The 27,463-nt window shown below is 38.6% G+C and overlaps 1 protein-coding gene across 3 annotated transcripts in view; it reads right to left on the reverse strand.

The window, feature by feature from the left end:
- Positions 1 to 1,317: 1,317 nt before the first annotated feature.
- Positions 1,318 to 27,463, reverse strand: part of wdr25 (WD repeat domain 25) — a 38,380-nt gene continuing 12,234 nt past the window's right edge. For all 3 annotated transcript variants that reach the window (XM_088648138.1, XM_088648137.1, XM_088648140.1), the window contains exons 3-7: positions 16,077 to 16,224; positions 4,958 to 5,088; positions 2,952 to 3,122; positions 2,409 to 2,549; positions 1,318 to 2,036 (exon numbers count right to left, since the gene is read on the reverse strand). In XM_088648138.1, coding sequence (XP_088504264.1) covers positions 1,815 to 2,036; positions 2,409 to 2,549; positions 2,952 to 3,122; positions 4,958 to 5,088; positions 16,077 to 16,224 — 813 coding nt within the window. In that variant the 3' untranslated portion in view covers positions 1,318 to 1,814. The remainder of the gene's footprint in view (positions 2,037 to 2,408; positions 2,550 to 2,951; positions 3,123 to 4,957; positions 5,089 to 16,076; positions 16,225 to 27,463) is intronic.

Here is a 27,463-nt window from a genome sequence, read left to right on the forward strand (position 1 = left end):
TCAATCATTATGGGATTTTTAAAGAGAAAAATCTCTACAGACAAGGTGATACATAAATCCCCCACACGCTGAATAGTGAATCCACTAAAACTGAATCAAATGAGCGTAAATAGAACCTGAAGGAAAAACCAGACCAACCAGACCAAGGCAACCATACCTAGACATGGCAGTGTAGTCCATCTTGGGATGCATGCAAAGCATTTTTTCGATACAGATATTCATATATTTGGTTTTCCTTTTAATCCAGGCATTATCTCTTAAGAGTGTGTATGCATTCTTTAAGAAATGAACACCTGTTTAGTTATTTTTGAGTCTACCCAAGGACATGGGCAATTACAAATCCAACTGCCAGTTGTGACATTTAGAAAACTGTCATTGCAATGTACCTTTGATGTTTGTAAATTAAATTTATAGAACAAGCAATTAAAAAACTTTGTCAAAATTGTGAATAATAATGACATATTGGACAATCGTATCAGATGCACATTTTTATATAGTCTTTGTTTTTTTAGGGGGGAGACAGTCCATTTCACATATTATCTAATTTATTCCAACACAATGTTACAGCTCCTAGGATGCATCGAGGTGTTTCAGAAGCATGGACGGGGTGGTTCAGCCTTTGTAAAGTGAGTTAGCTCTTTCACGGACACAATGGGGTTCTTAATGTGATGGCAGAGTCCATTTCTATGGAGAAAAATAATATTCCAAAGGCACACAGAATTCAAAGGAGTCATTATATTAGGTATGGCAGAAACTGAGATTCTTCTTGTGCTTAAAATAAACTCTCCTGCCATATATCTGGAGCCCGGACTGTACTGTCACCAGAGCCGGATCAGATGGAAGATGGTCTGGCATTCTGCCACTGGCATCAAAAGCCATCTGCATGAAAGTAAAAGAAGGGCTGAACACAGGCAAGGAAAACAACTGTTAAACCTCACAGGTACTTCAGTTGGGTTCTGAAAAAGCTGTCACGCAAGATATCTTTTTTTGTTTCTTGCTGCCTATGATGCTCCCAGAACAGCACATAGAGTAAAGCATAGCCGTTGCCAGTTCACAGCCAGGTGATGCTGCTAGCAAACTATTTCCTGAATCCCCAGAGAGTGGTGTTCAACAGCCGGAGCATAAAGAAAACTGGAGCATACTGACTTCAAAGCTTGAGCCAGAAGTCTCACAGTCAATTCCACAGAGCTGAGGCTTTGTTAGAGTCCTCTAGTCTGGTATCTTCTGGTTATTGTACACCACAAGCTCTCAGTTACATTGTAAAGTATTGATCTAACATAAAATAAATACATAATTTTTACCAGGTTCAGAGTTGGTTTTATGGATAATGGTACCTTTACTGAACTGAATGGTTTGAATGATCAACTGTTAAGAACCTTAAGAAAAACTCTATGTATGGATAACCAAGAAAATAATTAATCATTTAAGAGACTCGGTCTCAAACAAAAAGCAGAAGATACTAGGTCTTCTGGAAACTGATTTGAGATCAGGGGATTGAATTCATTTTCAGATTACAGTCATTTCAATACCTCTTTGGGAAGGTTTTCCTTTCTGTGTACTGTGCAGCTAAACCATCTTTCTGTAAATCCCCATGAGATTTAACTCTGTGGACACAGTAAGGTGTGGGCAGTAAATTAAAAGACACAATCAGAAAAAACTCAATCATAAAACTCTTCCTAGATGGCCTTAAAAATGAATAACACTCTTATAAGAGAAAACTCTTGCAGCCCTCCTCCTCAGCCCCAAAGGAAGTGTGAGTTTGTGAGCATGTCTAATCCTCAGTGGCAGTGCTCCAATTGCTCCTGTCAAAACATTCAGTGCCAGATATTGATTTCTCCACTCCAGTCACATGTAGCCGCTACAGCTGGCATCACAGGGTGGAAAGTCACGCAGACGCAGGCCTGTTTGTGTGCAGACAGAGTCTTGATCAGCCTGGAGCTCTGATAGTTATAGAAATGTACCGTGCCACTAGAACTCCCAGTGACCAGGAACAATCCGTCTGAGGAGAATTCACAGCCTACAGCATACCCCTCCACCTGGAATACACAACACAGCACAGCTCAGATGAGCCTCACTGCACATCTCATGCAACAAGCCTGCTAGTACGGACATTTTTTATAAAGATGTGACTGAAAGGCAATAACTTAAGTTACACGTGTGCTGATGATTAAGGACTGGAAAGCTACTTTGTGTTCATGGTATACATGTATTTGAGTTCATCTAGGATGGTGGGAGTTCCTAAATTGTTATCCACTGCAGAATTTTATTTGCTGCAGAAGTTTTATTTTTGGATGTTATCAACTGTACTGAGTTATTCAAGCAATTTAATTCTCTTGAATTCTGTGCTCGGTAATTTGACACACACGTGGAAATTGTATTTGTCTTGCTAATATTGCAGCAATCCCAACCTTGTGGCCTTCATAGCGTTTCCTTTTGTTCATCCTATAAGGCCGCTGTGCTGAAAAAAGTGCTATGTAGTTTCCATTTGTCTGTGCAACGAAAGAATCTTCTTGCGGGTGCAGAGCAAGGCTGGGGCATGTATACCGCTCCTACAGAGAAAGAAAAAAAGTGACTGCTGCTCAGTTCTATGTAGTTTTATATTGTATATGCAACCACAATTGAAGAATTGAAGAAACCTTATTTTCACAAATGTGGACATTCTTGCTGGTTTTTGATTTATAATTATTGATCCTCTGAACAACTACAGAACAAACCCTGTCTACCGAATTAAGTCAGAATTCCATGTCTTAAACAAACAACTGGAAGGCCTTTTTTTAAGGCTCCTGTGATGTCGAATTCATGTTTTGCAAAGTTTTTTTCAAAAATTAACTTTTTCAGATGTTTCTTAGAAAAAGCATCCATAAACCTCTGATCCCACCGGATTTTATTTGTTCTGTTCAGCCTACGTTGATGTACACTGTTGGCCAAACTATATATTGCATTTAACTCACGTGGTAAATCTGATTGGACACTTTCGCTGTGGTTTGAAAATCCCAGGCAATAAGAGTGCGGTCAGCCGAGTCCCTGCTGACAGAGTCTGTGCTCGTCACAAAATCCTGCCCTCCGGCAAGGAACTGAATATCCAATGTCTGCTGAACCCCAGCCTGGTATCCGCGGACAACCTGCTGGGACAGAAGGCCACAAGTCTCAGCCCAATCTTGACAGGCCGTACACAGCACTGCAGGTCAGGCACTGTGTTGATTTGGGTTCAATCAAAATCCTATCTAAATTTGCATACTGTAAGTAGCAAAACAAACCACAGCAGTATTAGAAACAATAAAAGCAGAACAGATTGCCTTATCTACCTAAACAATGGTCTGGGGATGTTTCATGCTCATATCCAATCAGGTTAGCTGTTTTCCACTGCTGAAAAGCTTAAAAAAACTATCCATTCTGTATGCATGTGTGATGGATTACCCCTGTAGAACTAAAGAGAGGGGCTGCAATGATAACAGGACTGCCATACGGGGCAGTCAATGTGGTAGAGGAGAGAACGTATATACAGTTAATTTGTTTTATATAATTGATTTTAACAGTGCGTAGCTGAGTTAAGCTGACTTGCACAAGGGTTTTATTCTATCAGCCATATTGTTGAAGCTGATACCTGGGCTTTCTTTAGGAAACAGCTGGGGAAGTCCTTGAATCAATAAGACACCAACTATCAAATAAACTAAATAGACTGAAAGGGTGCCTCTTATTTGTAACATGTCTAATGTTGTTATTTAGTAAGTGGTGTAAGTAGTGTCTTTGTCCTTCATAGTTGCCTGTAGAGCACAACAGTTTGATGAAGATCATCATGTGTGGCAGGCTAGTCTTTCATGGTAATGGTAAAGTTGGCAACAGTTGGCCTACCACCAGAGGCTGTCAAAGACCACTATCACCTGTAAATAGACACACTTGGTGTAAATGTGCTAATTATGCTACTTGAGAGGGAAAGATTACACATTCTGAAATGGGTGTTAATTAGTGAAGAGTTACATAAAAAGCTTTGGGTTTTCATTGTGTTAGCGGTTGTTGAGTCTAGAGAGTGTTTTGATGTACAGGAAGGTGTTTCTCTCATGAGTCTTTGTTGTGTAAGAAGTACTATTCTGCAATTAAGGTTGTAAATTTCTGTGTTTTTGTGTTCAACTACGTTTTTTATATTATGCTACAACAGGTTGTCCAGGATCCAGGACTCCGGCACAATATGTTTGTACAAGAGACAGTAAATACAACCAATAAACCACAATCCACTTTGTTAACACTGGTTTAACACTGCTTTTCTATAAAAATAGACTTCAGCATTTTTAATATTGCTTCTCAGCTTCCTTACACAGGAGAAACTGCCGAATTATTCCCAATCCACAAAAGAATTCTTGAAAAAGAAAAGAGCTGTACTAAAGTGCTAAGGCCCATAAATCCCTTTTAAGGTGTGTAGAAAGGAAATGTTTGGCTTCACAGCAGGAGAGGATGATTTTGGCTGCTTGCACTAGCACTAATGTTGCTACTCAACACTCTGTCTCAGTACTGAAATCATCAAAACCTTCTGGCAGGAGCAGTCATCTTTCCATTATGATATAACCCACTAGGGACTATCTTTTATCTACACTCAAGATTCACCTCCCACCCCTGTAAATACAAGAAAGGCTCTTTGGTTCTTTTAGAAATGAACAAACAGGGTTTTTCAGAGCAATTACATTAAAGTGGCAGTGATCCGATATCCAAGACCCTGCAAACGCATGGTAAGTGCATTAGGGTTAGCTCACTGGAGCTAAAAGGTAAAAAAGCTTGACCACTATGACTCCACAGAATGGCAGTTTTTGGCTCTACAAAGTACAGACAGAGTTGGCTCTTTAAAAGCCGCTAATAATTTGGTCGCTTGAGCCAGGAGGTAAAATAAGCCAGCACTAAAACGGATACAATAAATTACTATACATAATCCAATGAAATTAAAAAAGAAATCTTATTTGAAGATGACCTTGCAGCTTCTGACATCCCAGGCTTTGACTTCAGGGCTGAACCCCCCACAAAGAAAAACATTGGGGTCCCGGGGATGGAAGGCAAGACAGGTCACTTTAAACTGGCTCCGGAGGTTGGCTACCTGCTGTCCTGCGGACACAAACAAAAACACCACATGAACGAACAGAAAACAGCAGATCAAGCAATTATAGAGCATAAATTCAAATCGATCTGAAGATTTGTGATTGTGAAACAGGCCTGCATCTTGTCAGATGCAATAAGTATTAGAGAGAGCTATGTCTAGTCTATTCATTTCTTAAAAAAGGGTTTGCATTCTACCTATTCGCACTGTAATTAACTGCAGGATCTATCGGCAAACTCATTTCTAGATTCGGATTTACAGTGAAGTTGTATTTGAAATAATACCTTATAAGACTACAATGTGACACATTATAACACTGAATTTTCTGTATGTGCACTGTGATACATATTCTTGCATTTATTAATTGAAATGACACATATCTAGTTTTCCAGCACAGCAATACAATTCCCAACTGGATTCATAATTGTCCAGCAATTTTTCAGTAATTAACAATCAATCATTTATGCTCTTTAGAAGCAATGACTGACATTTTTCTATCTAGAACAGAGGCAACATTAAGCAGCTAATTCAACAGCAATCTTCATTAAGATTGTGCATGTGATTATTTTTAGCATACCCCAGCTTTTCGGAGTTCACAGTGAGCCAATATATTATATTGAGGATCACTCATTTTGAGTTTCACACCAAAATGTTAAATAGGCTGTGGTCAGTAAAACACATAAGTGTCTATTAATTATTTTAAGCATCCTTTGCTAAACTGTCCATGCATAAGCTTACATTTCCATTAATTATTTGGATTTAATATTTTTGACAGCAATAATAATAACAACATTTTATACCCAGTGAGTTTATTTTTGTATTCCCATCCAAAGTAAAGAGTATTACACAAGAAGAGTTAGAAATAACACTTGTTATAAAGGTTAGAAACATCAACATGTTTTCAGTCACATTGATGAGGCCAACACAGTACACTGGTTTCTTTCTAGAAACACCTAGATGAGATCCTCAGATCAATAAGGTACTAACTCCAAAAAAGTGGAACTATCTACCTACCACAGTCAGAACCATTCATCATTTTCCTCACCCCAGAAGCCCGTGACTAACTCTTACTTACTGTCTGTGCTCATATGTTCTTATTCCTGTCACGAGGCACTGAATCTCCAAGCACTTCATGCAACTGTTCGACGGACCCTTAGATTTTTTTACTTTGGATAAAAGTGTCAGCCAAATGAATAAATATAAATGAAACGAAACGGGCCAGAAGACAGCATGGTGGCACAGTCATTAGCATTGGTGCCTTTCCGCACTGAGTCCCTGGGTTTAATTCCAGACTTGGGGTGCTGTCTATGTGGAGTTTACATGGGTTTCCTCTGAGTGCACTGATTTCCTCCCACAGTCAAATAAACGTACTGGTAGGCTTCTGGGAAAACTGGCCCACTTTGGCGTCTTGTCCATGCCTTGTGCCCACCGCTTATTGACACTGACTATAAATATTAGTTAGTTTAACAACCCTTAAACCATAAGTAACAGTGAATGCATACTAATAAAATGCCACCATAACCATGGAGGGTGCTCCTTGTAAGTTGTAAAAGATAATATACAAGTACTGTATATTATGTTACTGTACTGTATCTGACTTGCAGTCACTCCTTCTTCTCTTTCTGTTGAGATATATACATACTATATATGCCAGAGTGTGTCAGATATTGGAAAGTACATTTTTATCTGTTTTTTGATAATAAACACAACTCCCCAAAACATTCACACATTGCCACTGTTCTTTCCTTAATCTGGCCTCCTGATCCTAAATTCGGCAGGCAATTATCTTGTCAGTAGTCTTGTAACGGTACTTGGACCTGATTGCCATGCTGACAGCTAAATTTACATTCTGTGTTATACAATGAAAGGGCTCCACTCCCAAGCACTTGAACATGTAGACAGATTCCCAGCATTTAATAGTACAGCCTGAGAGGAGAGCAATTTTATTCAATATGCAAGAAACAACATAAAAATGTTCAACCATTCTGGCAAATTACATGTTTTGTGTTGATTAGACAGCTGAGCAATTATGGCAAACTTCAACAAATGACAAGCAAGCTCCTTCTCGTGACTTGTGATGTGCATTCTCTACAGTTTGGAAGGACAAAATGGCAAGCTGTGAAGTAACCTTTATTTGGCATAATCTTCCACTTCTACAAGCAGCACCATGGATTGTCGAGCAAATTACTTTGTAGCTGTCTGTCTCACCACATGTTTTCAGACTAACACATTTGATTGATGTGTCCAACCATACATTACTGTTAAAACAGTAGTGTGCATTTTCGACTCTTCAAATAAAATGTTCATAATGTCACCCCACACAACTACTTATAAGAGCAACACTGAGCGTGGGAGCTAAGGGGTGGACACTAAATGTGTTTCACATGAAATGACTGTGACATTCACAGTAACATCAAGTGATCCCTTTTGCACCACATGGCTTAATATTTAAAGTCAGAAGGTTTTCTCTGTACAAATTGCTGTAACCTCCTAAAGGTAACCATTCTTCTTTAGTCTGAACTATTAAATATTTAAATTGAAAGATTTAGAGGAATTCAAGAGAAAAAGTCTGGTTTATTTTAATCAAGAGAGAAATCCCGTTTTACAAAGATGCACATAATATAAACAGAAGCTGCCATTCCTCCACCTAAAATGCACAAATCTTTTAAATCTGCTTAGCTCTCAGGAAATTGTTACATGTAACCGTGCAGAATGAAATGCTTACTAGCATGGTATTTGTCACATGACAAATGACATAACACTGACATAGAAATTGACATAACAAATGACAACACAAATTGTTGGAAACGGGGACATGGTAGCAGCTGTAATCGTATGCAACATTAAATTAGCAGTGGGACATGAAATTGAAGTAATGGCAGTATTTTGACTTCAATGCAAAAGCAGTGTAAGAGGGGGTAGAAGGATTTAAAAGGTGGAGTTTAGGTGTCTTACTGCTGTGGGGTAGAAGCTTTCTTTAAACCCAGAGGTTCGGGATTTTATACTCTAAAATCTGGCTGAAGATTTAGGTAGCTACTCAAGGTATGGTAGCTGCTTTGCAGCATAGTGAACTGCAGTGTACAAACGACAGACTTTAAAAATATTTTTATGCTGTGGACAGAGTTAATACAATTAAAAAATCATAATGTTCAGGACGTCTCTAAACATTAACGGTCAGCTACTTTCTAAACAGGTTAAGAAGAAGCAATTTTAGTGTCATGCAGTGCTACACCCTGTATCTGTTTACTTCACTGTGGGAAGTAACAACAGAAAGAAGAAGAATATGACATCTCCCTTCTAAAGCACACATGACCACCTGCTCGAGCAAGCAAGCCTCATGTTACACAGCAACCAACATGAACCCACTTAATCGTCTGTGGAATTAAAAACCTTTCCCTCTTGATGAGAAACAAGCACTTAAGACATCCCCAGTCCTTATCCTTGAGACTCAGTGAGTTTGCTGAATGCAGGTGTCGTCACAGTCTCTTCACTTTAACACTGGGCTTACAATCCTTACTGCTACCTGAAGCCTGCCTGCTACATTTGTGTGCTTCAGTGGCTGCTGCATTAGACTGTTCACATCTTTACCACCTGAGCACTATCACATGATAGACAGAGAAAATGACAGACAGAGACGAATGGATGTTTTATGCTTTATGGGTAGTTTTTTATGCCCTTATTTGACTGCCATCAGTAGTTTGCAAATCATGCTAAAAAGGGCTGAATGTTGATAACCTGGATGCAGCCTGCACATTTGGTAAGCAGCTACTGAATAAGTGAAGCAGTCATATCTTTTTACTAGATATATAACCAGTTTATGTAAAGAATCATTGTACTGTATATCATTACCTCAGTAAATGTGGCCATTCTAATGTTCCCAATGTTTAAATGAAAGCAGTTCAGACTTTCCTGCATCAGCTCAGCTCTCTCAATCCCAGCTTTTCTGTTATTAACCAGGATAGATGCCAGCAAACTCTCAACTGATTTACTTACTCTTTATACCTAAAATCTTCATAAAGATTTTTTTTAGATTTTACATCCAAATGAAAAATGATTCTAGATAAAGTAATTTCAAATCGCATAGATGTGAACTATGATAAAATGACTGCACCTTATCTCAAGGTTTGCTGTTACTTCTATACACCAATGCCCTGTTATTTTAGAGTAGTACAGACAATACTGCCATTCTCCAGAGACTTTACGAACACATGCTGAAGCGACGCACCTTAAGCTCATTCTGTTCCTGACAGACTACAATCAATATGTTTTTCAGATTGAATTAATTGTCAAACAGAGATGTTTTGCTGTGCTCAGGATGTGAGGCATCTCAAAACTGCGTGCTGAAGTGGATGTATGAGTTACTGAATATGGCTCTATGTTCTTTCTCATGGTAAAGTGTGTTGCTCTCTCCAGGGCACTTCAAAGAAATGGGCTGAGACACCTCGACGATACAAGCACTTTTGTAGAAAATGTTTGGAGTCAAATGTTTCTGGTGCTGATGCAAGCAAGCTAAAAGAAAAAAAAAACTTTTTTCAGTCTGACAACAGACATCTAGATTTGCATGATTGCTTTCATCTTTTTTTAAATCTAGGTCACTGCTAAGCAAGCCAATGAAACTGAGCTAAGCAAGCCAATGAAATCCAAGTTCCTTGTTATGCATAATTAGGAAGTCTTCTTTATGTACCAATAACCAGCATCCTTTAGCACAGGAGAGAACAATGATTTGTGACAGAAGAGGAAAATATTCAGAAGAAGTGATGAAATATAAAAGCCATACATCTCCTAATAAGACGAATCATGCTCTTACAATTATTAATCAAATTGGTTTGAGTTGCCTTCTTCAAAAATGCAATATTTGTTACAAATCAATCTCTTAATTTTTTTCTTCACAGAAAGAAATAAATCCTCACTATGGCACTCCACACCAAAATACAGCCAATAAATAAAATCCCTTTTTACTGTTTAACTTTGCACGTGAACTTTTCTGCCATTTTCTTTTATTTTCAAGTAATGGCGAATTCCATTAATCCTATCATAGAGTGATTTAGTGGCCGTGATAATTAGCTAGCTTTCCAAGTCACATTGCAGGTGTAGACATCCCAGAGCCTAACTGTATGTCTGATGTACCATTACATCACAGATCACCTTATTTTGGAACACCCTATCATGAACAACCAAGTAGTTTATTTCACTCCATACATTAATGAAATGTTATAGAGCTTATAGAGTTATAGAGTTCTAAATTAATAAAGGCTATGGAAATCTGAAAAGCAGATGTGTGTGTCTTTCAGAATTCTACCCACACAGTCATCTGATGAGGAAACAAGGAAATCCTCAAGGATAAGTTGCATGTAAGGCCAAAGACACTGCTGGGGTTCAACTTCAGAGCCACACGCAAGCTGTCTTCTGACATCTGTCGGTTGAAGCATGACAAGCATCTTGCAGCACAGCAGATGGTGCTTGTGAACAAACTCCATGGGTCTCCACCACCCGCGTCTAGTGTCCTCTCTCCCTCTCAGCAGAGTGACCGCTGTCAGCAAGACAGTATGTCCCCACAGCAGTGAGACTGCCTGAGCAAGTTCTCGTTTTCCCCACCCTACACTTCAACTGTTTTAGAACTGTGCTGCCATTGGTAATCTTGATCCTAAACTGTACAACAGTTGAAACAAATTCACTTGGGTGATAAATATTAAAACATCAGAGAACCCACCTCGTTATATATATTGTACAAAGGAGGCATATCTGTAAGCCAATGCCAAACAGAAGACAAAAAACACCATATACAGTAAATACATACAATTACACATGGAAAAGAAACCGAATCGTACAATTCAACCTTTAACACATTTATAATTAGCTGAAGAAAATCAGACAAAAACAGTGGGGCACAATTAGGATTAAGCTACAGGAGGTAAAAAGAAACAGGCAGATGTACTCAGTGGCAGAAGCCCAGCATTTTCATCCAGTTCTTTAAGCAACAATACCAGGCAGACAGCACAGAGCCTGCTCCCCACGACCAGAATGCAAATGCAACTATCCTGTTTCATGGCTGAGTGCCTTTGCAATACAGGGGTGCTTCAAAAACCTGTGAAGGAAAACATATCCTGTCCTAATGGTAAAACAAGGAGTGCCAATCCCCAAAACCTACGTCTACTCAAGCTACTACATAATTTTAAATATATACAGTATAAATCTGAGATTGACTGGATTGGAAGAAGTCCTTCATTCTGTATGAAGCATTTGTTTTCATTTTTTCTATATCAAAATCAAATAAGGCTCTGCTGGAGGAATGGTGTGGGTTTCTTACAATATACTCTGAGGAGAGCACACGGAAGATGGTTCCCAAAAGTAACCATTCCCGACAAGATAGCAGGGTTTAATTAAACAACAAAAGTGTTTGTTTTTTTTTTTCACAGAAAACAATTCACTCTATAGAAAAAAGAAAAACAACATGAAAAACAGACATATTTAATAATATATGCACAAACCCATTCATCAGTATGGGAAATTATTAAAGCAACACTAATAATGTAGTTATTATAACAGACACTTGGGCAGGATAAAAGATTAGGAAATCAGAGCCTAGATCACAACTTCTAATGGACATGAATCTGCATCATTTAATCTAGCAGTAGATCACTTAAAATGAACCATGAATCCATACTTTAAGTATAATTTTCTATGCAGATGTTATACCTTACATTAACATTTTCCATTACATTGCAGAAAAAAACACTGAAATCAACAGGGATTAATTCAGGCATATTTGTGGGACAGCGCTGTTAAAGCAGCGGGGAACCCCTCATCAAGTGCTGCACTGTAGAAAGGTCTCAGGTGTGCCGCAGAATCAGATGAGATCATGTTTCAAAACTGCCGATCAGGACCTTTGCTCAGCTCCTTCCAGCAAGATGGCGGGCTTACTTTATTTGGATAATTAGTTTTGTTTTCTGATGTGGGGGACTGGGAGCACTGTAAATAGACTGCACTTGTTTGCTTGGGTGCTTTTGCGGTGGAGCCAGTTTGGAAAAAACGGATCTACTTTGGCCTTGCTCAGGCCACCATAAGCTGACTCACCCCAGAAGTACTGACACCAAACAAACAGTGAGTAACATCCATTTTGAGAGCGCTCTCCATTCACACCACAATACTCACTCATACCTGTGTTTAAGTATTTGAATGTATGTGAAATTAGGTATGTTTACCTAATTAGGTATGTTTATGTACGTGAATGTATATGAAATTAAGTAATAATAGTTACTAGTCAAGCCCTGAGTGTGCACCCTCAGGAACTTATCTAGCAACCACTCAATGGAAGGTGTATTTTGTATATATAATGTTGTATTTTCTGTGCTATCTGTACCCCGTGACAGACTCCTCTGTCACACAGCACCAAACCAAAAGATAAACCTACATTCACTGAAACAAGCTCACGGCCAGGATGGGGAACCCCTGCTGTGAAGGACTGAGAGCAGACACTTTGAAAATGAATGAAATGAACATTTTTTTTTAAATCACACAGTAGACCCAGACTTTTAATCTCGACACCGTACTATGAATTGCCCTTTCAAACAAGTGTCCCATTCGCATTTTCAGTGCCAGCAACAGACGTTCACTTAAAAGAAAGAATTGGCAATTTATTGACAATGCATGAGTCACAACAGTACATGGAGAGTGACAGACAAGATTAAAATTAGATTAAGTCACTGGGCAGAGAGCAGTGGGTTGCCTGAAGCAATATAGTCTGTATTGATTCCCTCCTGGAACTGCTGTAATATTTAATAGGTCTGTGGAAACAATTATGCAGGGAATTTAAAAGAAGAACTGATAAAAATAAAGCGGAAAAACACAGAACACGGTCATAGTTTCTAGTGCCTAGAACACAATGTTATGTTTTATGTTAATGTTTTTACAGGATTTTGTGGCTAATTGTGTGTGCAAACAGAGTCCTAATTTGTGAAGAATAGTATTATCACTGGTGTAACATGATCAAATCAGCACACTGGGACTGATATTGTAGCACTCAACTTTACACTTGGCACTAATTAGCTTAATTTGATTTTTAATTACATTTATATTAGATTTTTAAGCAACGCAGATTATCCAGACCACTGGTTCTCAGATTTGGAAACAAAATGCTTTTAATTAAACACAAGCCACTGCAAGCACTACAACAAAGTTATGACGTAATTAAAGACAGATAGAAAGGCATCATAAAGCCCCCAAATCCAACAACAAATGTTGTCCTTCCTTACATAGATGTCCCATAGGTACAGTCCCATATAAATGTGCAGCACACAAGACAAAAACACTTGACTTGTTTGCAAAATTAAATTAAGTGTAGTGACAAGCCAAACCAATACAGATATAGCTTATAATGTCAAATATAAAAGCAGAGATACAGAATATCTAATAATATTAGCAGAACTTATGGGAGAATGTGTGCAGATACCCCATAGACCAAATTTCTAGGCAAAATGTGAAAAGAAGATGACTTGATGATGCAGACTTTTTTAGTCTGCTTCCCCTCTCCAGACTGCTGGCATGATTCGGGCTGTACAATACGTAATAACCTGCCCTTTTAAATTATACCCTACGTACAGTATACTTATATAATATAAAATTATACTGTATATACTGTATATACTAATAGGTATGGATATATTAATATATGAATAAAATATTAACTTTTTTTACATACAAAGCCAAAATAGTTTGTGAACATTACAATATTCAGCAACTAATTTCAAAGAACTCAAACCCTTCCTTTGTTGTACCTAATGTTGCCAGGGATATGTCTGAACAACTTAAGTAATCAATCACCATGAAGAGGAGCACTTTGGTTCATTTTTCCTTCGGGAAAGAACAATTAATCTTAATCGCTGCAGTGAGTCTCTGAGCTGCATGAGAGCACTCATCGTCCCTCTAAATTCCCAGTGGGGGCGCGGGAGGACTACGCAAAGCCTTCCAGGAACGCTGAAGTTCTGGAACAATTTCTTCTTTTTAAAAGAAAAGCAAAAAATAAATAAAACAATAATAATAAACTCAACCTTTTTTAAAACAGGGCATTAAGAGATGCATGCACAGGGTTGAGTAAATTAATTCTATGCGCTTTTAAGCTGTTCAATAGTTGGGCTGAACCCAAGAGAAGAGAAGTGCGGACCTGTCAGAGCGTCTCTGTGGCTGCTGATAATGAGCAGAGACAGTGTGACGTGCACCCCCCCCACCCCCGGCAGCCCAGGGAGCAGAGAGATTCACTAATGAAAATCTGCTGAATTTTTTAAAGCGTTTTTAACCTTTAGCTAATTCTGATCTGCTAAAGCCTTCAGATAATATCAAATAAAGCCTCCGAACAGCCTCAGATTAATCGCATTTCATAAATGATGCAGAGGGTGAGGTGACCATCTGAACTCTTTAACCCATTGCACTGAGAAAAAAAAAGACTGAAATTGATTTGTATTTTAAATTTGCTCTAAAACTGTTTCTTCAAACATTATTATGAATTCATTTGTACCATTTAATTAGAATTCTGGGATTTGACCTTGGCTATTTATTAGCAGTAAATGCACATGCTAAAGTACTTTTAACACCAAATATAAAGCACTTCATTTACCAGAGCAATATTCACAAACATTTATTCCGTGCTGAAAGGAAAAGAAATGACACAAGGTTTTTGGCTGCAGAGCCTCCTTCAGGAAGCCTTCTTCACACCTGAAAAAGGCTCCACAGCTGAAACATTGTCTCTTTTTTCTTTTCCTTTCAGCATGGAAGAAACAATTACCTGTTCCTTTGTAGCCAAAGCATGCTGACGCAGCTGCCTACTTGAACTTTCACAAACATTTGCCAACTAAGACTTATTGTGCAAAGCATAGTCATCCAACACACTTAAGCTTCAGTTTTCTCTTCACTCTTAATGACGGCCAACTAAATCAGCTGGACTTCACTGAGTTTGCTACATATTGTAGCGCTCACGTGGGGCACTGTAGACATGCGCACGCAAGGCAAGCTGGGAACGGCGGCTGAGGGGCAGGACTACCCGCCCGTATATAGTGGGACGAGGGCTGGAGACGCCCTCTTCCCTCTTGTGTCTGTGTAGGTGTATATCCCTGTCTCTGTGTGTGTAACCCCCCTCAGCGTCTTTAATGAATGTCCTGCCAACCCGTGCCAGAGCCTCCGGCCTGTTTCTTTCTGTCGGCGAACCCCGTGAGCGTTACAATATTGTAGCGCCACACTGGGCGCTTAAGCCATGCGCACGCAAGGCGGGCTGAGAACAGCGCCTGGGGGCGGGGCTACGGGACTGTATATAGTTGGCGGAGACTGGGAGACAGTCTCTTCCCTTAGTGTGTTTTTATGTTAGTGTAGGTGCAGCGCTGTAACCCCTGCGGGGCCGACCGTAAGCGGCAACGGCAAGGGCGCCCGCCAGAACCCCGAAGCGTTACATTGGCGTCAGAAGCGGGGTGGGATAGCCCTTTACCGAGGACGGCGAGTTAAGCAGGGGAGAGTGTAACGCATATGGCCGACAGGCACTGTGTAAGAGCCGGCTTACCAGAGCGGTGACATCATCGCCCTTCCCTGTAATAGCAGGACTACAGCCACTGGGCTGTAGAGAGATCTCTCTTTAGCTCACCGGGCTGGGTCCCTGTTGAGTGATGCCAGAGTCCTGGGTTCGAGCCCCCGATGGTGCGGGGCCGACCTGATGCAGCAAGGGCGCCCGCCTGAACCCCATAGCGTTACAATATCCATCCAAACATTTTCAAACCGTACATACATTTTCTAACCACTTTAATCTAATATGGGGCCGCAGGGGAGCCGAAGCGTATCCCAGGAAGCCACAGGCGCAAGGCAGGATACGTCGCAGTCCATCGCATGGCACAACTGTATTTTATTTTGCACACAGACGTAGTTCTTTTTCTATACTTCGCTGTTTTTGTCATTTTCGAACACTCAATTTCGGAGAATGTAACAGTTAGCCGGTGGCCTGTCAATCAGTCCCACTTACCTGTTTCCACATCGGTCAGCTGTGCCGTGGAATCAAAAGAGCCGCTAAGGACGTATCTCCCGCCGGGAGCCCAGCACGCATCCCGCACCGCCCCGGTGTGAGAGGAGCAGCGACGTAAGAGGCGGCCACTTCCGGCTCCGTCCCAGACCTGTGGACCGCACACAGCAAACCCAGTCAGCCACTTCTCCGCTCCCACAAACCCCCCCCCGGGCTCAGCTTCAGACAAAATAAAAACAGTCTTGAGATCACCAGCTTTCAAACATTATGGCAGATGAGCAGAACCCAAAAAGGGAATACACAACTCGTTGCCAAGTTAATGATGACTAGAGTCACTGGGCGTGGACCGCCACAATCCAACCATTTCTGTAGGTCAGGTTTAACAGTAAGGATGTACTCGAATTGTTCTAAAAACCTAGTGAATTATCTGTATGACCCAAATTGGATGACACTTACAAACGCCTTATAACCCAGTATAAATGAAAAGCACAGTAACAAGTGTTCCGGTGTCAATACCACATAAAGACGTGGAACAAATCAAATTCTTCTCATAAATATCGCCAGTTAATTATCTGCTCAAGCCCAGAGTGGCTCTCTTTGATCCTACAGGTTGTGGTTTCACTCCAAATATTCTCTAAAATTGGCTGGTTGAAACAAACTACACACTCTTACAGTAAAAAAATATTTTTTTCCACATCTTTAGAAATTAATATTTTAATCCCATCTCTTATGCACTGAGATTGATCTAAAGTAAGCATATAAATAGAAATGAATGTGGCTGTTCTTTTGAGCTTTTCTCCCATAATGACCCTATGCTCTTTGTCTGAAATCAAATGTATTTCCCCAGATAATCTTTGTCCAGTATCCTACTTCTCTGAAGCAACATTTTTCACATTTCCATTAAATAGGAGGCATCTCTTCTTGCTCTCTCTGAATTTGTACAGCAGATCTCCCCTAGAGGATTTAACAAGCCAGTGCAGGACTTCAGTGTTCATTGACAGTCTGCCCATCCTGTGAATTTGTTATATATAATTACACTGAAATATAATTACACTGAAAAAGACTGCGAAATGCAGATACATTTCTTTCTGTTTCACATAACAAACTGAGACTCTCCCTGAGAGGCAGTGTGAAAGAGTGCTTGAAATAAAAACAGTTTACTGGCTTTCATGTTTTACAATGCCAGGCAAGCACTACAAAAATATGAGGGTCTAATTTTACTTTCCCGTTTAGACAGGTGCATGAAATGTAACAACAAAACCCTGACTGATACAATAGCAGGCTTCTGGTTGGGTATTAGATGTAGAGAAATGATTGCACAAGGCAGAGCCTAAAAACCTCCACTGAAAGAGGGCAAAAACTCATACTTTGCAGCTGGTTCAAGGCTCGAGACTGGTGGTTTTTGGTTGACAAAAGAGACACTCTCTCTAACTGGTTTGCATTCACAGCATATACTGCCGCTGCAAAAAAGACTGATTCCTTGGGATCTGTCTTTTCAATCCCCTGCCTCCCATCTAAATTACAACACAGCTTTGAGTGAGCCAGGCTGTGTTGTTCTTTTCTTCACCAATCCCCCAGTACCTTGATTCATTCAGCAGAAAGCAGGTTCTCTATACTGGAGAGACATTAAACTAACTAAATCATCAATGGTTTGGTCCTCTAGAACTTAAAGGTAATAACACAAATTAACTAAATCAAACTGTTGGTGAATCCCCGTGGTGTCCCTGTGATTAAAGTGAAAGGTGTAGAAAACACAGCTTTGCGCTGTAAACAGCATCTCATCAATATGTCACTAGGTGGCAGTATTCTACAAATCTCTTTAAATTTAATACAATATTAGCATTACAAATAATGGTGCATACTGATTCCTTGAATTTTTTCATCTTGAAAAAGTCTGCATTTTTAAAATACAACACTTTTAGTAGCTCATACTAAAAGAAAAAATCATTGGCTGCCTCACTTCTGAAGAGAGATATTCCTTGTTTCTAAATGACAGCAAATTGCTGTTGTTACTGAAAGTGAAACGGTGATAATATGATAAAGGTGGTCTTTTTCCACCCAGAAGAGTTGCCCAGTGTGAGTCACACACTGATAATGATTTGCAGGCCTGAGAGAGAGAAGAAACAAACACATTAGAAATTGTTTCCTCCTGTCTTACAGAAAAAAATCATACCATATTTTTAAACGTATACGCAACTGTGGTATCCAGTCTTGAAGATAAGAACACGTACAGCAGGTTGTACATTTTTTCTGATGGCTACAGGAACTCTGTCACGGATCACAATATATGGAATGGAGGTCACTGAGCGGCTTCTTATTTTAAGCTGGTGAGATTTAAAAAGCAGCTCCTGTCAAGCTGCATCCCTTTATACTTGATAGAGCTCCAGGGAGGGCTATGTTAAATTGCATTAGTTCTCCCTGCCCCTGGGGGTCTGTCCATTCCCTGCTTCGTTTACCTGCCACAGACGTCATCACACAATCACACACCACACAATCCCATTATCCCCAGTAATAACCAGGACTCAGAGTTTCGGCCGGGGTGCTGTTATACGCTCAGAATCTTAATGTTCTAAATTCCTTTTTACCATTCTGCACAACTCCACATCAAAAGGCAGTGACTTTCTCATCACAATATTTTTAGCCCCCTTTCCAGAGGATATAGTAATTTTCTTGTGGGGAAAAAAATTTCAAGAAATACGATTTTTTCCCCCCATTTTCAAAATTTTATTTTTGACGGAATATGAAACATTGGTGCTATCTTAGGAATTCCCCAGACTCAAACAGTCCTAATTATTAACAAGAAGTGATGTGCTGAATGTGAGAGAGCTACAAGATTGCAAATCATCTGTAGGCATGGGAAATGTGTTGTAATCACTACATAATTATCTCAGACATATTTGACATTAACATCAGCTACCAGGAATTTCTAACAGCTTAGAGCCTTAATGTTAAACACTGAGCATAAACAGATTAAAAAGGTTTCTTTTTTTATCAGTCCTAATAAAACACAGTTTAATTAATAAAAACGTTGCAGATATTTCATAACCTGGTTAAAAAGGAACTATTTTTCTTGTTTTTAGAATATTAGGTGCCTAACTTTAAATGTTAAGTAAAATAATTTTTGGGTTTTGTACAGAAATGTATGAAAGTGAAAGGAAAAAAAATGTAACTCCACAATGACCTGTCTCTAAAGTAAGTTTTTTTAATCCCCTAGACAGCGGAGTTACGAGTTTTACTCCTTTTGTAATTTAAGTGCCCTTGCTGTTCCTCATTATCTTTCTCTAAAAGGGTAAAAATCATTATATAAAGGGATAAATGATAAATACACAATGTATCATGGATATTCAGCCCTGGTCTTAGTAAATCATTGAGTGTCATCAACTGACTAGGAACACAGCATAAAAACGAGCCGGTACAGAGAAAGAAAAAGAGAGAGAAACACACAGAGGACAGGAGAAGAAGACTGAAGATGAGAGCTCCTTGTCCAGATCATCCAGAAAGACCAGAGTTTGAACCTTGTAAAGAGAGCTTGCTATTTTGTTGACTTTAAGAAACTCTGATTTCTTATATGGAGGAGCCCTTATTACAAACATCCTCTCCTGGTATATGGGTGCATTTCTTGGAACAGGAAATAGGTTTCCCATTCAATTTGTAACATACAGATTTACAGAGAAAGAGATTTAACAGTAGGTCACAGTCTGTTGGTTTAGAAGGTAGCTTTATTTTGGCCCTTGTAGGCTTTATATTAGAGCATGTGAATACTTGGTAACAGTCTGGGTTTTTTGGGGGTGGTTAGGATGTTATGCCTCAGGGACACCTTATTTGAAAATCTGTACAAAGTTTAACTTGTTGTATGTTTATGTTGTGTGTAGTTTAGTGTGTGTATTGCCATTGTAAATACATATTTGTTTAACCCATTGCACCCGAGTTAATACTCTTTTCACCAAAGCTGTACCAGAGAACAAAGAACTGTAAACATACCAAATGTTCTGGTATTTTCTTGGCAAAACTCATTATAAGTTGGGGGTTATGAATATTTAATTTACTCACTGATTAATCCACACAGTCTATTCTTTGTATACTTTCGTAAAGCCTTTTTGTAGCAATATACAGTATGAAGCTTTTCACCCACATGCTCTAGAAATCTTATATTTAAGAGGCCTAAAGAAACAAATTTGTTGGATTAGTACTGTTGGATTTGCTTTAAAACAAAAAAAATGATCACCAAAAATATTAGATACATCCAATAAAGAAAGACACAAAAATACAAGAAAAGGCAGCCAGTGATAAATGAGGGGATTCACATACTGTCAATAAAGCTGTTTTTACTGCTGTGCAAGCGAAGAAAACACTTTTCTTTCACTTTACCAGCAACCACCGTCACTTGCTAAACAAGAAACTGATGACTATTCATAACTGCTACAGCAAATTGTCTGCAACTTCCTAATGTCCAATAGGATTATCAATCACATTTGTATGTGTATTCAAGGGGTGGTTAAAGCATATCTTGTGCAGCATTAGATCAGGATTTTTTATTTTCTAATGGTGGCAGTGCTTAACTTCACAGGTACAGGAAAAAAAACTGAAATAATAAGAATGCAAAGCAAGATGTAATAACAGTGGTATTATCTGTAATTAGGAAATTACATTAATTAGAAGGAATATACAAACTTTGTTGGCCCATTCAAATAACTTCATTGTAAAAAGTGTGCATCATGGAACTAGGACATCTGGTGCATGCTGGGTTCAATAGAACCATCTGGAACAATTTTTTTGAGCTGGACGAACCGAATGCCACCTTCTTTTCAAATCTGGACAACCCTGACACACAACACAGCATAGGGCATCATTCCCAATAACTACAAGATGTCATACCCTAGGACACAAGTGATATTGATGTCATCAAGTACAGTGCTTCACAGACTGTGCAGCGGAATCTAATGAGATCATGTTTAACAAGTGTGGATCAAGAGCTCTGACCCTCTCTTTCCAGCACCACACCATATATTCTGTCCACCGAAACAAGCTCACAATTCACACTGAAATTCTAGTAAAGAAAGTGAAGCCAAATGTTTCTCTTTAAAATGATAGTATGTTTCCAATTTAAAAGAAATGTGTGTTTATTTAAACATAAGTACAATATGTTGTGCTGGCTATTTTAAAGTCTTTTGGTGAGCCACAGGCTGACAAGTACAATAGATCAGAAGCACTGATCTAATGTTTTTATTGATTTCCATGACAACAGGTTCTTCATAGTCCCACATGTATAGGTGGTAAATGTCATTGCTCTACAATGCGCTGTTTTCACAATACACTGTTTCAATGGGCAAACTTAATTTACAAGCACTGCTTGTAAAATCCTCATCATCAGAAGCAGCATCCTTTGTTAATTCCTGATGAAGGCCTCTCCTGGAATCGCCCATAATCTCTACCTTCATAGATACAGTTGATTTAAATATATGCACACACTGAGTAATTATATTTGAATTGTAGTGGAGCAGAAACCTGTTGTAAAAAACAGTACATGGATAACTCAAAAAAATAAACAGTCTCTCCCGGGCTTGTTTTCCTGCCTCCAGACAGAGAATTAATTGAAGCAATGCTGATGCTTCTGCACCTTCTATGCTGAGCTGCAAAAAAAAAAATCTCTGACATTTCTGACAGGCGTAGAAGTCATTACCACACACAATAGCCATACCTGGAGCTTGGCCACTCAGCCACTGACAGCTCTGGAAGAAAGTGTACTAGTTGTGTGTAGCAGAGGGAAATCTCAGCTGGAGACAGTGAGAAACTGACCACATTCGTTCACAGCAAGAATCCTAATGTATCCTGAACAGCCACTGAGTGACATACTGCAGCTTATTGGTCTATCCAAGGCTTTCCCAGCCCTTCTGCAGCGAACCCACACACCTGCTTCTGTTTTCATTCCTGCTGAACGTTGCATTTAATTGAATCCTTAATAAAATAAACAAGTTCATAATTAGAATCCCCGCATTTTTGCTAAGGTTTAAAGTCTTGAGAATCCTTAATAAAATAAACAAGTTCATAATTAGAATCCCCGCATTTTTGCTAAGGTTTAAAGTCTTGAGTTACGTATGAAACACAATAGTTAAAAGGCAATATAAAACATGTTTGGGAACTTAACGGAATTAAAACGTTCATATTAATCTGTTTGTTGGGTCAATTAAGGCTTCAAGAACGTAACAAGACTCAGCAGTAAAAAAGGTGTGTAGTTCCCCTGACCTCTGACCTAAAGTTAGAAGCCTCTTAGACATGATAGAATGTTATTTTACAGAAATCAAGAATAGGTGCTGAATTATTTTACTGTGCCTGATATTTGCAACAGACAAAATACTTGTTTGCTTTTGAAAATAAACAACATCGACATATACACACACAAACAGAATCCTTATACACCTACAGAGAGCCACACATAAACCTCGGGCTCTCTGCCTCTCTGACACCCTGAAGGACCTTGACAAAGACAAACAGTGTGTGCCTGAAGACTATAACGGGATCGCCTAGTCTCACATGATCTGCAATAAATAACAAAACATTTCTTCTGTGATAGTCTTTCGTCTTTTTTTTCCCCCTGAACACAGAAGCATCTTGTGCCCACCTAACGTTACGGAATTTCACAGTCTGTGCTTTGTAATCTATACCATTGTTTTCTAGAAGACCTTCCTGAGCCGCTGGTCTTTAATAAATCAAATGTATATTTATGTTAAAAAAAATACAGCTGCCCAGCTATGTAACAATTGCAGTCCTAAAAGGAAGAAAATCCATCCTACATTCTACTAGTAGTGACAGGAAATCAATAGATCAGAAGCTAATACCTGAATTTAAAACATACATTTTTACTAGGAGGGCACAATGGTATTTTGAAAAACAGCTCGGACGCTCTTTGTGATTTACAATATGATACCGTCTATTTCCACCGCCTGACTTGCTGTTAAACCTTGCTCACATGAAAAATAAGAGGAGGAAATTTAATTAAGTGGTGAAAAGCTTTGTTAATGTGAGGACTAGAGGAAAACAGATATGATGCAAAATGAACATTTGCCCATCCGTGGGTCCACAATTATGATGAAATGAAGGAATGATGACCCAAACTTAAACCTCTCTCACACAGAATAAACAGGTATTCAGACTAGCGAGAAACTAAGCACTGGGAAGTCTTCACCAAGCCTCACAGGGTTTAACAATAAGGGAGTAATGGGATGATTTTGTAAAGCTGCTTGACAGGCAACATCTATCAAGGGTCAACTGCAATAATGAGAAATTTCCCTTCCAACCTCCTCTTCCCCCAGCACACATGCTTTGCAGTACTTCCTTGGATATTAAACCATTAAAAATAAATACAAGCCCATTAGTATTACAAGAGGCTAAGAACTGCTGTTGTGAGAATTAGGCCTTAGGTTGTATTTGTAAATGCAGAGCGCGTACCAAATGTTACATTTTATCACATGACAAAAACAGAATGCTTTTGAACACTTCTACAGCAGAAGGCAACAAGACTTCTGTTGGGAAATTCATTTGGGCTAGCATGGACAGTCAACCATTATCACAATGATTTTAAACATTTAAGATCCATGATATTTCACAGGCTACCTAAGAAGAAAACCAGGAATGTGGATGGGGTAGTATTGTCACATTTCATATATTCATAGGTCACAGAGACCTATGAATGCTGCAATATTGTCTAGAAAAAATGAAGCTCCAGTATCTCTAATCTCCTCCTTACACCTTTTGAAATTAAGCATGCACGTGATCTGCATCATGTAATGTTGGTAAAGTTAATTAAATAGCCAATTCTCGCAGAAGCCAATTAACCAGCATGCCTTTGGGCCATGGGAGGAAACCGGAGCACCTGGAGGAAACCTATGTGAACACAGGGGAAAACATACAAACTCCACACAGATAACAGCCCAGGAATTGAAACCAGGATCCCAGCACTGTGAGGCAGCAATGCTAACCAATGCACCATTGTGAACAAATTGTGCGAGACTGAATTCTGACACTTAGATATTCATTGTTAATTCATTTTTATAAGACCTTGAACGCTGAGACTTTGAATGGTGTTATACACCATTCTTGTTGGCATCTTGAACGTGAAATAAAAGATTTGAAATAGCTTTAATTACTTTAAAAGTACTTGTTATAGTCTACATTGTAACAAATTGATACAAATTATCCAGGTTTAACAATAACAATAAAATTAATATTGTTTCAACTTTTATACTGCAGTTCTAAAGACTTCTTTAAGTTGTACAACCACCTTCAAACTCCAAGTCACGAAATTATAACCAAGCTTCAGGCCATCCTGTTTAACTCCAGTGACAGTTCCACGAAAATGCAATTAGTGAGCTTCCCAGACTACTTTAAATTCAGTCATAGCAGAAATTCCAGTCACAGCACAAAGCTATAATAAACTTATAAAAAATCAATTTGCTGGTAGGGAGTTACTGTATGTTTATGCATGCATATCATCTGAATAATCTATGGGTCATTTGATTTGCTAAACAACTGTATGAAAGGATGTCAGCTGACTAAAGGAGTGACTGTGGCAAAACTGTCTACAGCCTGATACCTCTAGGACAATTATGAATTACTACAGATCACTACATCACCTCCAGCACAGAGCCATATTACTACAGATCACTACATCACCTCCAGCACAGAGCCATATTACTACAGATCACATCAACTTATATTGAACTCTTACAGTATTTTCTAGTGGTGACAAGCTGCTCTCTGTTGCAAATGAATCAGTTGGCCACTAATTAAAAAATAGTAAAAACGATTACCCCTCTAAAAACAAATTAAGTTTAACTGTTTTTATGAAGACATTCCCGCTTTATTGATGTACTTGTCCATGTGTCCATGCATAGTATATATTTTTTTTTAATCAAGGAATTCAGGAAACAAGGAAGTAGTATAGGACTGGAAAAGTGCCAACAGACTAATTTATTTTGCAATCAGTAATATGTTGAAGCACTGCACTGTAACTGGGTAAAAACATTTTGGTTTGTTTTATGGTTTAATTGGTACTTAAGAGTCCTTAAGTGCCATTATGCTTCCACTTTTGCTAATTTTTGGTCATTTTCTTCACATTTTGTCAACACAAGCACAGTCCTTAAGGAACAAAATATTTTTTGTGTTTTTCAAAATGATATGCTAAACAAAAATATTCTTCTTATACAGTAGTCTTAACATTTTGCACGATAAATCCTTTAGTCAAATCATTTCTCAGGGTTCAATTTTAGTCAAGTAACATGCTTTATTGCTATTTTATGTAATGTATAAGAACTAAAATTATCATAAGAGAAGCTGCAGAATAAAAGCAAGCTACTGAAAACAACCACACTGTTGTACACATTATGAAAGTACATGCATCCAGGTTAGTGTTAAATGTAAACCACACTTTTTTAGAACTGATGGTAGAGAGGTTCTGGGCTTCTGTGTTTATAGAGCATCCACCTTTTATTTTCTCGGACATTCCCATTATAAGAAAAACGTGGACCTACATAATGATGAGGAGGTTACAATCTTTGATAACTCAGACCTAGCACATTGATGGCACATTTTGGAATCACGCAAGTCTTAAGACCAGCTAAAAGAATACAAATGTACGTTTTATTCATGCTGTGTTAAGCATCTGGGGAAATGCCAGAGGCTTCAATTCAAAGGTAACTCTGTACTGTTTACCAAAAGATTTATTTCAATATCCATTCTACATTTCCTTGTAGCATGTTACTAGGCATACCAAAGATCAGCTGTCCAATGATTTATCCAACATTAAGGTTAAGTCACAGAAAAAAAAAGAACACAGAGGAGTTTGTAAAACAAAGGCATCATCTAATGAAAATATGACAAACAACAGCTAACTGCTTTCTTAAGTTAACTGTTTTTCATGCTCTGAAACCACATTTGCAAGCAAACATGATTAAAATGATTGCCCTGGGGTTGAAAGTAAATTTTGATTCCTGATTCCATGACTGCCAGTGACAGTCCACTAAATCACTGCAGATAATGCGCCCACAACAGCCCCACTTTATTATGCTTTTAATGAAGGGACATAGGGGCAAATGACACCATTAAACCATAGGCAGGCAATAAGGAATTATTAAAGATACTAATAAAAGCAGCATGCTATAGACTACTACAGATAATTATAGCATTTTCAGAGATGGAAGACGTGCTATTCTTCAGTGCCTGAACTCCACATTAGACACTGACTCCTGTTACATTGTGCTTTAATAAACTTTAGGCTTCAAGAGCTACAAGCTCTTTTTATCAATTATGGAGATGAAAGAAACATCTTTCATGACTTTTTGAGTTTTTCTGATAATATACTAAAAGTTTCATAGCTAGAAATATCCCATTCCCTGGTGTTGACTTATTTTAAATTTTGTAAAGCCTGAAATGGACGAATGGGGATGAATAAAGAATTTTGAACTGAAATGAAATTGCTTTGTAATGGGATCTTACCTGTTTCTTGCATTTAGTTTTTTTTTCAGAAACTATACCTATGATAACGATATTATGTAGTATCTTTTTTAAAAAAAGTGAAAATCTTTTGGATATAAAATGTTATTTCCTCCAATCAGGAATTCCTGAAGTATGGAGCAAGAAAAATGTAAATGCATTTAATGATCTCAACTTACCTCCTAGATACTAATATAAGACAGCTTATGAAAAGACAGTAACTAGCATATCTCAAGAAAGTCTCATACAAAAAGATTGATGGGAATAGAGACTGAAATACTCCAGACTCTGACAAGGGACTCGTCAGATTCCTCAAGGGTCAGTTGGCTGAGGCACACACAGCCTGCCTGTACTGGTCCTGAAATGCAGGTAAATGGACTCTACAGCTTTAAACATCAGCACATAATCTGTTAACTGTCTAACAGCATTTGATTTATGATATGCACATAGCACGGTGCATAAAAAATCATCCCAAGTACAATAAAGCTTGGGATAATAAAGCACAATATAAATGTGTATAGCAGCCGATATGACAGTCAATGAATGACGTTGTAGTCACATTGATACATATGGGACGGGATACTTACCTGGAATATTAAAATGCCACTTTTGACACAGGAAACTAATTCATTTCTATCTTTTGACTAAACAAGAGATGTCAGCTAAGCTGCACTCGCACACTTGTTTAAGTTTTAGTTAACAACATAAACAAGTAGAAATTATGCATTTTGGCTCATATAGCCTGTTTAATAGTAGAAAATTGATCTAAGGATCTTATATAGCTGTTTCGTGAAAGAAGCCAGGGTAATGGCTTCAGCAACATAGCAGAGTACCTTGTTCCCTGCTCCCACAACCCTTGGCATACAGAAGTTCCTGTTCTCATGCATCAGGTTGCATGCAAA

This window comes from Lepisosteus platostomus, chromosome 10 (genome assembly GCF_059453375.1).
Source record: "Lepisosteus platostomus isolate fLepPlt1 chromosome 10, fLepPlt1.hap1, whole genome shotgun sequence".
Taxonomy (NCBI): domain Eukaryota; kingdom Metazoa; phylum Chordata; class Actinopteri; order Semionotiformes; family Lepisosteidae; genus Lepisosteus; species Lepisosteus platostomus.